General features: G+C 39.6%; 1 protein-coding gene across 2 annotated transcripts in view; it reads right to left on the bottom strand.

Moving 5' to 3' along the window:
- dtwd2 (DTW domain containing 2) overlaps positions 1 to 13,862 on the bottom strand; it is a 182,032-nt gene that overhangs the window by 88,455 nt on the left and 79,715 nt on the right. For both annotated transcript variants that reach the window (XM_069889887.1, XM_069889896.1), the window contains exon 3: positions 12,685 to 12,779. In XM_069889887.1, the coding sequence (XP_069745988.1) occupies positions 12,685 to 12,779 (95 nt within the window). The remainder of the gene's footprint in view (positions 1 to 12,684; positions 12,780 to 13,862) is intronic.

Below are 13,862 nucleotides of genomic sequence, written 5' to 3' on the forward strand. Positions count from 1 at the left end.
CTCCCAAGAATAAAGAAATAATAGGAGGAGGCTGCCAGATCCCTTAAGACTGACCTGTCCTTCAACATGATCATGACTGACCTATGCTCATCTCAACTCTTCTGTGCAAGTTCCCCATAACATCAAATTCCTTGATGTTTCAAATATTTATGTAAATCCACCTTAATATGGTCTGAGGCAGAGAATTCCAGGAATTCACTCCTCTCTGAGTGAATAAGTTTCCATGCACATCCGTTTTAAATGACTGGCATACTATTTTGTCGCTCCCTCCCCTTGTTTGCGACTCTCCCAGGCAGATACTGGAAGAAAATTAAGCAGAACTGAGTAAAGAGAAGTTATTTATTTGTTGTACTTTGCCACCACTTTCAGTGTAACATGGAATACTTCAATTCTTGCAAATCATTTCATTAAATAGTATATCAAATAATACTTTTAATATCAAGTTTAAGTTCATTTATCATCTGACTGTACCAGTGCAACCCGACGAACGTGTTCTTCAGTCCACAGTATAAACATGCATAAAGACATATAGATAAGTACAATACATATAAACATATATTTAAAATAAATATTATTAATAATATAGTGAAAATTTGATCAGTTGGAATTTCTCTACATCTTAGTCGCCATAAATTCAATAGTTTATAACTGAAATAGTTTATCAAAAGAAATTTCCATCATTTCAACTTACTAGTTTTTTTTTTAAAGTTACATATTAGAAAGATTAGCATTAGATAACTCTTGCACTTTTTAAAAATTTTTGGCTTTACTGAGTTTTTAAATTGACCATGAACCAGAAGGTAGCTTCATTAAAGCAGGTGCATGAGAACCCCAACCAGCGCAGTAGTCTGAAATCTTCACTGGCAGTTTTGGGCCATCTGCAATGCTAATCAACAGCATTGTTGTCAAAAACAGCTTTTACTTTCACACCAGGACCATTTTGTTAGATGAAGCATTACCCCACACACAAATGCACTGCCTGGTTAGCAATGTCAGGTTTACATCTGGGAATGAGCTGTGAGAGACCTTCAGAGAGAGTCTAGCAGAATCAGCACTCATTTTACATAGTATTGAAGTACGTTATGAATCTGGTTTAATGAATTCACACAACAAAATAAGGAGAACAGAACAAAATATGAGAGGCTTGGATTATATCAAAGAATCATCTTTTGTATCGTGAACACTTTGTGCTGCTGGATTATTCCTACTTAAATAAATTCTTTTGTGACTGACAAAAATTGGTCTTCAATCCATGGATAACTGACCAAAGCAAAATCTATGTTTTTAATTAAACTATTTTAAACATTCATTTATAAAAACTAGCTCAAACTCTCAATGAACAAGTAATAAACAGCACATTTCAAAAGAAAAGGGGTACGAGCAGGAATTGTGGTTATTTTAATTGTGGTTATTTTAAAATTATTTAAAGTCATTCATAAAAACACTTTTTGAAATAATAAATGTGTTTGCTATGCCCCTTTAAAAATGTGCAGGTTTGTTTAACTCTAAACTTTCCGTCCTTGGTATAAAACTGGAGAACTCTGGAAATACTCAGCACTTTGGGCTGTATCTGTGAGGAGGAACAGAGTTAATGCAGTTCAACAAGAAAGTTGAGATGCTGGGGTTAAGTGCAATGCACAAATATGCTGAAGAAAATCAGCAGGTCCTGCAGCATCCAGAGGAAGTAAAGGGTAACCAATGTTTCAGGTTTGGGCCCTTTGTCAGGTGCAATCAAAAACCATTAGGAAGTTTCCAACATTTGATTTTAATCCCAGCTAATTAACTGGAACATTCCTGTGAAAGCTCATTTGGATACATGGTCTGGATTTGAATGGAAAACCATGTCAACAGCTAGTGCTCTTCAAGAACAAAAAATGAGTTCAAACAGCAGAGTGACTGTTTATAAACTACTGGATCAGCAAAAAACACAGCAAATATATGTCCCTGCCTAAGGAATGCATTTTGTGCAGTTCTGCAGAAGATCGGAAGAAATAACAGCAAGTAGGGAATGCAACTCAGAGCTCAACAAAAACTTTCCTCCCCTCCATAAACCCCATCTCCTGTCCAGGAAAGGCAGCCAACTTATTGAAAGACCCATCACATCCTAGACGTACTCTCTTTTCCCACCTCCCAACAGGGAGAACACTTAACAGTGTGAAAGTACATATCAATAGGCTTCCCTGCATCCATAAGGCTCCTGAATAAACTCTGTAACAGTACTGTAATGCTGCCCTTACAGTACTGATGGATTTTCCTTTTCATGGAAGAGGACCTTAGCAGGGAAGACAGTAAAGAAGCAAAAAGGAGTTTCTGGGAGTAATTCAGAAGATGCAAGATCATTTCATTCCAAAGAAGAAGCATCCTAAATAAGGGTCTGGCTAACTGTGGCTGACAAGAGCAGCATAAAAGCAAACGGGAAGGCATACACAGTATCACAAAAGATAGTGGGAATCCAGAGGATTCAATATGTTTTAAAAAACCAATGTGCATCTGAATAAAAAAGTGGGAGGAGGAGGGGAAAGGGAGGAAGGAAGGGGCTGGGGGAGGAGCATAGGCTACAGGTAAGAGGTTATAGGTGCATAAAGGTACAGCTCCATTCAGTTACTCTACTGAGAAGTCCCTTTGAGGAATGTTGACACTGATAGAAATTCCCCTCTATCCCACCGTTTTAATTCAGGTGCATGCCTGTTTTTGATTGCACCTGACAAAGGGCCCAAACCTGAAACACTGGTTACCCTTTACTTCCTCTGGATGCTGCAGGACCTGCTGATTTTCTTCAGCATATTTGTGCATTGCACTTAACCCCAGCATCTCGACTTTCTTGTTGAACTGCATTAACTCTGTTCCTCCTCACAGATACAGCCCAAAGTGCTGAGTATTTCCAGAGTTCTCCAGTTTTATACCAAGGACGGAAAGTTTAGAGTTAAACAAACCTGCACATTTTTAAAGGGGCATCGCAAACACATTTATTATTTCAAAAAGTGTTTTTATGAATGACTTTAAATAATTTTAAAATAACCACAATTAAAACTGTAAGCCACATGTTTGCTTGCCTTCCTCAACTCTGGTGTCCTTGCGTGACCAACACAAATTGGTGATTGCCAACAGGTAATTCTGTGCCTTCTTTGACAACCTCAGAAATAAGGAGGCAGCAGATAATTGATGCTTCCCATTCACCAGATAATGTTTTATTTCTTTCTACAAAGTCAGTGAGTCTGACTTCATGCAGTATGTAAATATCATCGGATGAATAGTTTGATGGAAATATGCATGATCAGGAAAGAACGTCAAATGTATTTCAAGCTCATTTCAATAGAGAGAAGTGTATCATTTCACCATCATGAAACCTCTAAGTCAATATCTGAGATTTGATACTTCTAATGAGCAAAATATTGCCACTCTACTTACAAACGATATTACTTACAGCTGATGCAGCACTGACATGCAAAATAATTTGCTACCTTTCAGAAAATTCTGTTGGCCAGACTACAGTAATAGTGCCTGTAGTGAATGAAAGCAAGTGGTAATAAGCTCAAGGCAAAAATGTTTTTGTGGTATGCACTTGAGATTTATCAAAACAATGGAAGGTGATGTTGAAAACAATTAATATCCAGAAGGATCCCCAAGATGAGAACAGTTATGGTCTGATTGTTTAATTAGCAGTGGTCACCTTGTCATGGTGGAGAAGCTTGTGTAGTCCTATGATCCCGAAAGTGATGACACCTGGAGCTATGCTCCTGGTAGGGCTACCCATGGCGGTAAGGTCGAGGGTGAAGTCCTGACAAAGAACAATCCAACCAAGTCTTCAATGGTGGAACAGTCAGACAAAGGTACTCTGAACTCAATGGCTGTGAAGGCAGACAAAGGCTGCAACAAATCCATCCGCTTCAATCATCGTGGTTTCTATGCCACTGGAACTAGTTGGTTGATTTGTGAAGTATCATGTGCCTCTTGGAGTGCAACAGCAAGTGCACATTAAACAAACACAGGCACAGGTATCTTCACTCTGTGGAATGGAACGAAGGCCATCATCCTTGAACACGAGGGATAGACGTGATGGTTCTATTAACCTAAACATATGTAAGTGAGAGCGTGAGAGAGAGCACAACTCTGGAACTCACTCCCAAACTCGACCTCTTTCGGTCAGCTTTCTTTCTGTGCCCAACAGTCTTTAAAATATACTTTTCCTCAACTGAGGAGCAGTCAGCAAAAAGGAAAACACAAAGTTGTCTAACTAGTAGCCCCAATTACTTCCAACCACCCATTCATTCACCTGGACACTGAACAATGTCTATTTCAACTCCAATCATTATCTCCAGCTTGAAGGTGCCATTTAGCAAATTTGTATTGTTTCCACTTATTTATGACATACATGGAACATTTTTCCTCTCCCTCAACTCTTTTCCAGATATTATCATTCATTGTCAAATTTACTAAGGCACAGTGAAAACGTTTGTTTTGCAAGCAGTCCCGCCGGTCAGCCCAAATGTCGTACAGCAGTTAAAACAAAGCACAGAGTTGCAGAAAAAATTAAGTTAGAACAAAGGCAGAGATTGCCATCAGACCCACAATTTCCCTTTTTTTGACAAAGTAACCTTGATTAAAGGGGGTAGATAAGATTTAATTTTTAGGGTTTTTTTTTTCTTTAATTGGCTCAATTTGGCAAATATGAGTTTAACATGGTTATCATAGATTAATTTAATTATTTGTTTCTTATGTGGATCAAGGAACTGTCTAATGTAGTTCCATCAATTTGTTTCTTTTTTTGCACTTGTATGTTTCTGAGATAACTTGTGTTTTCCTTAAAATTTTGTATGCGAGTTTATATGTTAAACTCAATAAAAATATTTTAAAAAGAACAAAAGCCACATAACTTTTCGAGTGGGAAATTCATTCAGGAGTTTGTTAATGACAGTGAAGAAACTGCCCTGGAACCTGGTGGTCCCAATGAGAGAAGAGAGTGCAGACTCATGGGATGAGTCTTTTCACATTTGCCACTTTTCCGAGGCTCTGGTTTGAATTGGAGAGGAAGGAGATCTCTATGATTGTCTGAGCTGCTTGATCGTCTGAGCTACGATCTGTATTCTTGTGTTTGTCTTTAAAAAATATTTTTCTTCAACCGAAGAGCAAGATTGAAAATACTGCATTTATGTACAGTTAAACCCCTGCCTGGTAAGCAGCACCTATGGGGACTGGTAGATGCGGAATAAGTGAATTTTCCAATTACTTGAGATTGATTGTTGCATGGATGGGTGAACTAATAGTGAGATTCATCAATTTTAAATCTGTATTTTATACCTATTTATTTTCTGCGATTTTTTTGCTGGTGTTTGAGGCTGGCAGTTGCTTGAATTCTGGATAACATGGGTTTTATTGTACAATTGAAAAATTAAGTATTCCTCCCAATTCTCACTTCTATATGTCCCTCTTTGGACTCTTCCCTTTCCTTTGTATCTCCCTGCCTCAAACACTGAGGATAGGTGAGAAATAAACATCCATTACAACACATCTTCCCTTTCCCTCCCTTTTCAGTATTCTGAAGGAACCATTCCCTATGTGTTTCCCTGCTCCACCCTTCTATGTCCTCCAACCATTTCCCTTCTCTTGGCAATTCCCTATGCAGCCTCAGACAGGGCAACACCTATCCGTCCACCTCTTCCTTTCCCAGGAATTAAAATCTCCTTCCAGGAGAAACAGTGATTCACTTGCAGTTTATTTCATCTTGTTTACTGAATTTGGTGCTGACATTGTGGCCTCCTCTACATTGGATAAACCAACTGCATTCAGCCCACAGAGGTTTCAAGTTGACAACCTCTTTAATTTTTCATTTCTCTGCCCTCTAAACTATTTATTTGTGACATTCTGCACTGTTGTAATTAGGCCCAACTTAGAATTGCTGTCACCTTCTGAAATTAAATTCAACAACTTCAGGTAACTTAATTCCTCTGTTAGTTTCATCCACCTCCAATATTAACTCAGTTTTCACTCTCCTCTGGCATGGCGTGCCATACAGCTTATAGCTCTGCATTGCCCAGCTTTTGTCTTCCTTTGTTTATTTTCTTCCTCTAATTGCCAACATTAATTTTCATCAACAACTTGTTCCCTTGACAAATTTATTTCAAATTCTCAGCATCTGCAGTTTTTTAAATTTCAAAGCTGACCAAAATGGTCATAGAGCACACACACAAAATAAAACATGGGGAATGGCAAGTCTGAATGATGAGCCACTGAGACAAACTGCACATGACACTATGATGCGAGGAAGTGCACATTAAATAGTTTGAAGGTGCATGAACAGTGGATCAGAACTGTACGTACACAAATCTTTGAAGATGATGGAACAAACTGAGAAGACTATTAAAAAGTACATTGAAACTCTGCTTTACCATCAAAAGGTAAAGCAATTTGAATTAAACCTTTGTTAAATACTGCTTGAATGCTCTGCTGGAATTTTACAATTAATTCTGATCATCATACCATGGAGAGCATTCAGGCTGGTTGCATCACTGTCTGGTATGGAGGTCCCAACGTTCAGGACTGGAAAAAAAATCTCCAGAGGGTTGTTAACTCAGCCTGCAACGTTATGGCACCAGTCTTCACTCCAGTGAGGACATCCATAAGAGGCGGTGTCTTAAGAAACGGCCTCTATCCTCAAGGACCCCCACCCACCCAGGCCACGCCCTCTTCATCCAGGAGCCTGAAGATGAGCCCTCAGCAGCACAAGGACAGCTTCTTTCCTTTGCCATCAGATTCCTAAATGAACAATGAACCACAGACAGTGCCTCAAATGAATTTTGTTTGCATGTTCCTGACAATAAATTCTGATTCTGAATCTCAAGCACAGCAGCACTCTGCCAATTATATCAATCATGATATGAATGACAGAGCACACTCGATGGGCTGAATGGCCTAATTCTACTTCTGGAAGACCTCATCTTGGGAGAAAATGTTTCAGAGATGGTGGAATTGAGAGACAAGAATAGAATTATTTCAGGGGACTGGATGTGAAGAAGTGTAATCAAAGTCGTTATAGGAGTTGGTAAGTTTTCAAAAAATGTCAGTAGAAAGTTTGTCTCCTGAGATGGAGACGGCAAGAAAGGGCAGAGATGGACCACGTAAATTTGAGGTTGGGGTGAAAGTTAGATAAAATAATGGCAGGTTACATCTGAAGAATTATGTGTACTTTACATCAATGCAGTAGTTTATTCATTTTAAATATCTATTCCATATGTATTGAGTAACCAAATTTAAATTTACCAGGTGCAAATTTCTTGCAGATTAGCCTTTAGATTATTGGTCAGGAGCATAATCAGTACCATATAATGCCATGAAGCATATTTAAACTATCTCATGCCCATTAACACTCGTCCACTATAGCAGGTGAAAACTAGACAAGGATGATAGAGTTAGTGGTGTCAGGTTTGGGGGAGGGTAGTGATATTGGGAATGGGAGATCGGTAAATTGATAAGAGTTGATTGTGCCTTCCCAAGGTTAGGCTTCAACTCCAAACTAACAACAACCATCAAGAATTTATGCCTGCTCAATATCATAAAGAATATGGGTGATTGGCAAATATGAATCAGTATGCTCAGCGAAAGCATCTTTTACGTCAGGACACTATTATGGGTTTGTCTTCAATACTAATGTTTGGATCTAAATTTAGAACCTTGTTGAAATTATCCTTTTTTTTTAAACTTCAAAAAGAGTTGTTGAGAGATCGATTATGGCAGATGTGTCTTTTTATTTACATTGAGAATGCTAAAATTGGTAGAATGTGCTTATTTATATATTTCATTGTAAAACTCAACTTTGTCTTTCTCAGGCTGTAATTTTACCTGAATTGTGTTTTTAAAAGTATTATCAAATCAAAAGAAAAGCAGCAGAATTAGGCCAGGTAGCCCATACAATCTGCTCTGCCATTTGATTCATAGCTGATCGATTTTCCTCTCAATACCATTCTCCTGCATTCTCCCTTTAACATGCTTACTAATCAAGAACATCAACCTCTGCTTTAAATGTAGCTGATGACTTCTACAGCTGTCAGTAGCAACTAATTCCATAGGTTCACCAACCTCCAGCAAAATAAATTTCTCATCTCACTGGTAAAGGGACATTCTGAGATCGTGGCCGCTAGTCTTAGACCCTCACACTACTAGAAACATTTCCACATCCACTCTCGTTCAGTATTTCAATATTCGATAGGTTTCAATGAAATTCAAGTCATCCTCCTAGATTCCAATGAATGCAGGTATAGAGCCATTCTCATATGTTAATCCTCTCATTCCCATGATCATTCTCATAAACCTCCTCTGAAACCTCTCCAACACATCCTTCCTGACATAGGGGCCCAAAACTGTTCACAATATTCCTAATGTTGTCTGACCAATGACTTAAAAAACCTCAGCATTTCATACTTTCTTTTACATTCCAGCCATCTCATAATGAATGCAAACATTGCATTTTCTTTCCTTACCACCAACTCAACTTGAAAGTTAATCTTCAGGAATCTTGTAAGAGGACTCCCAAATCCCTTCAGAACTCTGCTGTCTGATTGTCTCCTGACTTAGAAATAGATAGTGTATTCCTTCCACCAAAGTGCATGACTCCACATTGTATCCCATCTGTCACTTCTTTGCCCATTCTCGTACCTATGCAGACCCCCGTTACACCTCATCGGCAGCAATTGAAAGACACATATAAACGCAGATGGGTTAAGTTTAACTCAAAATTTATTAACAATTGTCAGTAAGAGAATTAACTCAATAAACTTAACACCCGAACACGAGTCTTTATGACAACTATATACTAACAACCAAAATGTTTGGCCTGGAAGTCAGCCTGAAGAAAACTGAGGTCCTCCATCAGCCAGCTCCCCACCATGACTACCAGCCCCCCCACATCTCCATCGGGCACACAAAACTCAAAACGGTCAACCAGTTTACCTATCTCGGCTGCACCATTTCATCAGATGCAAGGATCGACAATGAGATAGACAACAGACTCGCCAAGGCAAATAGCGCCTTTGGAAGACTACACAAAAGAGTCTGGAAAAACAACCAACTGAAAAACCTCACAAAGATAAGCGTATACAGAGCCATTGTCATACCCACACTCCTGTTCGGCTCCGAATCATGGGTCCTCTACCGGCACCACCTACGGCTCCTAGAACGCTTCCACCAGCGTTGTCTCCGCTCCATCCTCAACATCCATTGGAGCGCTCACACCCCTAACGTCGAGGTACTCGAGATGGCAGAGGTCGACAGCATCGAGTCCACGCTGCTGAAGATCCAGCTGCGCTGGATGGGTCACGTCTCCAGAATGGAGGACCATCGCCTTCCCAAGATCGTATTATATGGCGAGCTCTCCACTGGCCACCGTGACAGAGGTGCACCAAAGAAAAGGTACAAGGACTGCCTAAAGAAATCTCTTGGTGCCTGCCACATTGACCACCGCCAGTGGGCTGATAACGCCTCAAACCGTGCATCTTGGCGCCTCACAGTTTGGCGGGCAGCAGCCTCCTTTGAAGAAGACCGCAGAGCCCACCTCACTGACAAAAGGCAAAGGAGGAAAAACCCAACACCCAACCCCAACCAACCAATTTTCCCTTGCAACCGCTGCAATCGTGTCTGCCTGTCCCGCATCGGACTGGTCAGCCACAAACGAGCCTGCAGCTGACGTGGACTTTTTTACCCCCTCCATAAATCTTCGTCCGCGAAGCCAAGCCAAAGATACTAACAACAGATATTAATAATGTGTGTGTGGTAAAAAACCCAGACCATTACAGTTCAAGCTCAAAATGCCCCAAAATAAAACTCCCAAAACAAAACCTCAAGTCAGTCATGTCAAAAGAACAATCTATAGAATCTGGTCTCCGGTCGTGGACTTCTTAGTTTAGTTCCGCACAGGTCTTTTAGATGAACGTGGAGAGAGATGACTGTTATCACTACAGACTTATGACCTTGGCAGGGGAACATGAGAGACTTTCCTGAGTTTTCTAATGTGGTAACAACGACTTTTAATTTCTTCACAATGGCAATTTTCACACACCTCCGAAGCCGTTTTATTTTGGGTTGTCAAGTGACCTTCTGTCACACGTGTCTTCTCCTCTGAAACCCTGTCTTGGGTTGTCAAGTGACTTCTGCCGCAAGTCCTCCTCTTGAAAGAGGACTGGAGAAGTACAGGTCAGACACACACTCTGGGAGTCAGAGTGTCACAAACTGCTGTCAGGAAAACAGTGCTGGCATCCACAGACAAAGCAACTTAGTCTCCTTTCTTCCAAATGAAGCTGCTGGGTGAGCACACCAACAGACAGTTCCTCATGGCAGTGTTGGTACCCGTAAATGAAGCAACTCAGCCTCCCGCCTGCTGAAGCTGCCGGGCATCCACACACAGACTGACAGTCTGACTAGCCACTGTCCAACTAACTGTCGTCTTTCTGACAGTTCAAACTCAGTGCACTGGTCTCTTCAACTGCCATAGCACATGCCTTCAGAAATCCTGATTGGCAGAGAGGGATTGACAACAGTGGGCACGCTCTCCATGAGTCCACCGGCTTCATCACAGGGCTGCTGCGCTCCTGACAGCTGTCAATTCTCCCAGCGCGTGGTTCTCGCGCTCCAAGCAGCTGTTCGCTTTCTCAGTTCTGCTTTAGTGTTCCCACAGTGCACACTCTTCTCTCTCCAGCTACATTTCAGTCCTGTCCCTGGTCAAAATATAAAGCTGTCCAGCGTCCATAAAATCCCTGTTTCCTCAACAATACTTAACTCTCCATCTATCCTTATATCATTCACAAACTTGGCCACATACCATCAATTCTGACATCCAAATTATTAAATATAATGTGGCAAATAATGGACCCAACACCAACCCCTGCGGAGCATCACTAGTCATCAACAGGAAGCCAGAAAATACCCTCTTTATTTCCACTCTGCCTTCTACCTTTATTCAATCTTTTACCCATGCTGTATCTTTCCTGTAATACCATGGGCTCCTCTCTTGCTTAGTAATCTCTCTTCAACACAAATTTGAATTTTGTAAACTTTTTGAAGTACACATTCAGAAGGAAACCATTGCCATTTTCTTTCATTTGAAACAGCTAAGAAAGGAGTTTAAATTATTTTGAATAACTATGTTTTAATTTGTTTAATCTGAGAATTTAACATCATTGATTCTTGCAAATAGTAAAGTTATTTACTGGGAAGTAGGTTAATTTCTTTTTATGGGAAATATATTATTTGCAAACATTTTTCCTCTTCCATCATTGCCTATTCTAGATATGTCCAGGTGGAGGATGGAGCTCTTTTCAGCATGTTTGTAAAATATCCAACTGGAAGAAACAGGAAATCATTCTTTTCTAACTAAATGAAAATTAATTAAACTGCACATCTCCACCCAGGTGGTACAGGCTTTCACTATAGAACATTATAGCACAGTACAAGCCCCTCAGCCCACGATGTTCTGCCGACCCATATTTGTTTGTTGGACCAAGTAGCAGCAATCAGTAAAAACAAAAAAATCCTCACAAGAAAAATGTTATTTTATCCTTGTGATTTCCTTTGATATCTATGGATTATGAAATAACTTATGATTCAACGTTAATACAGTTATAATCATTCCGTGAATATCCAGTGATGCATACATCCTTCACGTTCAAAACGTGGCAGTTGTTGGCAATATGACAGCAATGTGTAACAAATATTAATTTACTGAAAAAGGGCTCTCTATCTATCCTATTTCAACAACTATCTTTGATGAGTACTTATTCAATGACAAATAAATATATTCCTTATGTTCTAGAAGGTCACATAATTTGCAAATCTTAAAGTTGTGCAGATTGCCCCCACTTTCCTGGTATAGTAAAATCCCTAGTATCTGGAATTTAAGCAACCGGCAACCCCCGGCCACCCCATGCAACCAGCAAAAATATCGAGGAAATAATAAATAAAATTAAAAATGAATAACAATTTAAATAAAAGTTTAAAATGCTAGATGTTCTCCAAATCAATACATAACCCTTGGGAGCAAGCATTCAGCCAGCAGAGCGCCCCGGTTGTGACCCGCCCGCAGCAGCTGTTTGAATAAGGTTGTGTTTGAATAAAATGGCGGCTCCCAGGATGAAGAGCCAGCTGATGCTGCTCACTGCTGGGGTGTCTCTCCCAAATTGTCTACCTATCCCTTCATTGTAAGAGTCTTATTTTTATTAGTATATTATTAAGTATATTAGTAAGGCTTCATCTGCAACTTGGGGGGGGGGGTCTGGGTTAATTATGACAGTGGCATGGTTAGCATAACGTAGCGGTTAACGCAATGCTATTACAATGCTTGCGACCAGGGTTCAAAATTAGATTTGAATTTTGTAAGTTACGGGAATTACCTGATTAAAGTGAACTTTACATAATTAAGGACTACAATACTGATATTTTTCAAATTACATTTTTCAGTGTCTTTTAATGCGGATGTATTAGTTAGACAGTAAGAGTGTGTCTCAGGCAACCAGAAAATTGGCATCTGCAATACCCATAGGTGCCGAATAGCGGGGATTTTACTGGATTTTAAGTGACATTTACTCTTACTGAGTTTTGCACAAGATCAAGATCTCCAAAGAATGTTACAGACAACATGGTACTTTGAAATGCAGTGACTGTTACATTTAAGAATATACAAAGATTTAAAAATCTCTTTACCTGTCCTCATTAAAACGCCTTCCAATGAAGACTTTACATTTGTCAGCTGGAAGGCAGGCGGCCAGCAGAGGCACAGTCCGTAGTACTCGGCTCTCCTGAGTTAAAACAAAATTGTGTTAGGAGTTTTGGATTTTTATATGGGAAAATTTCACTTCTGAAATTCCAATCCACAAACCCATTCCCTCATATTTGCAGAATGTGTTCTAACGTTCATATGAAATATATTTGCAACTTTGAACATCAAGTATTTCCTTTTCAGTGTGAAGATGAGGAAGACACCCTTCTCAATCAACTTGTTCTACATTCAACAGTTCAAAAGAGTAGTGGTCAAAGACATCACCATTTAGCCTTTATTGAGAGATTCTATCTTCACACTGAGGCCTTATTCTTGTCTGACAACTTGGATAGATTTAGAATCAATCCACCAGTAAGAGCATAAGTTATCACAATTTATAATATCAGGTCAGGGTACATTCATGATAAAATACACAGTAGGAACAGAAGTAGGCCATATAGCCTTTCATACCTCATCTGCCATTCATTAAGATTATGTCTAATAGTCTACTAGTGTCATTTTTCTGCTTCCTTTTCATATCGTTTAATAGATCTATGTTTTGAACAAATGTATTGACTGGGCTTCCACAGCTCACCAGATTTACAAACCTCTCCATGAAGAAATTTCTTCATATCTCAGTTGTAAATGGTCTGATCCTTATTCTCAATCTGCTTGCAGATCCTACATTCATCAGCCAAGACCTTTAACAATTTTTAAAATTTCAATTTGATCTCCATTTGTTCTGCTGAACTTCATAAAGCACGCTCCCTGTCTACTCAATCATTCTTTCTGCAACAAACTCTCCATCCCTGGTGAATCTTTGCTGGCAAGAGCATCCCTTCTTAGAAAAGACAAGCAAAATTGTGCACAGTCTGCCAAGTATGGTCTACATAATTTCAATCAAACTTTTCTCCTGCAATCAAACTCCATCATAATCGAGGCTAACATAACATTTCTCCTTCTGATAGTTTGCTGCACCAGTGTGTTGGCATTCAGGGGTTTGTGCATAAACATACTCACCTACCTCTATCCCTTTCAACATCTGTTTTTTTGTTTCATGAACAAAAATGGATGAAATGGCATTTTTTCCAATTATACTCCATCTGCCCATTCTCACCTACTC

The sequence above is a fragment of the Narcine bancroftii genome, chromosome 1, assembly GCF_036971445.1.
Source record: "Narcine bancroftii isolate sNarBan1 chromosome 1, sNarBan1.hap1, whole genome shotgun sequence".
Taxonomy (NCBI): domain Eukaryota; kingdom Metazoa; phylum Chordata; class Chondrichthyes; order Torpediniformes; family Narcinidae; genus Narcine; species Narcine bancroftii.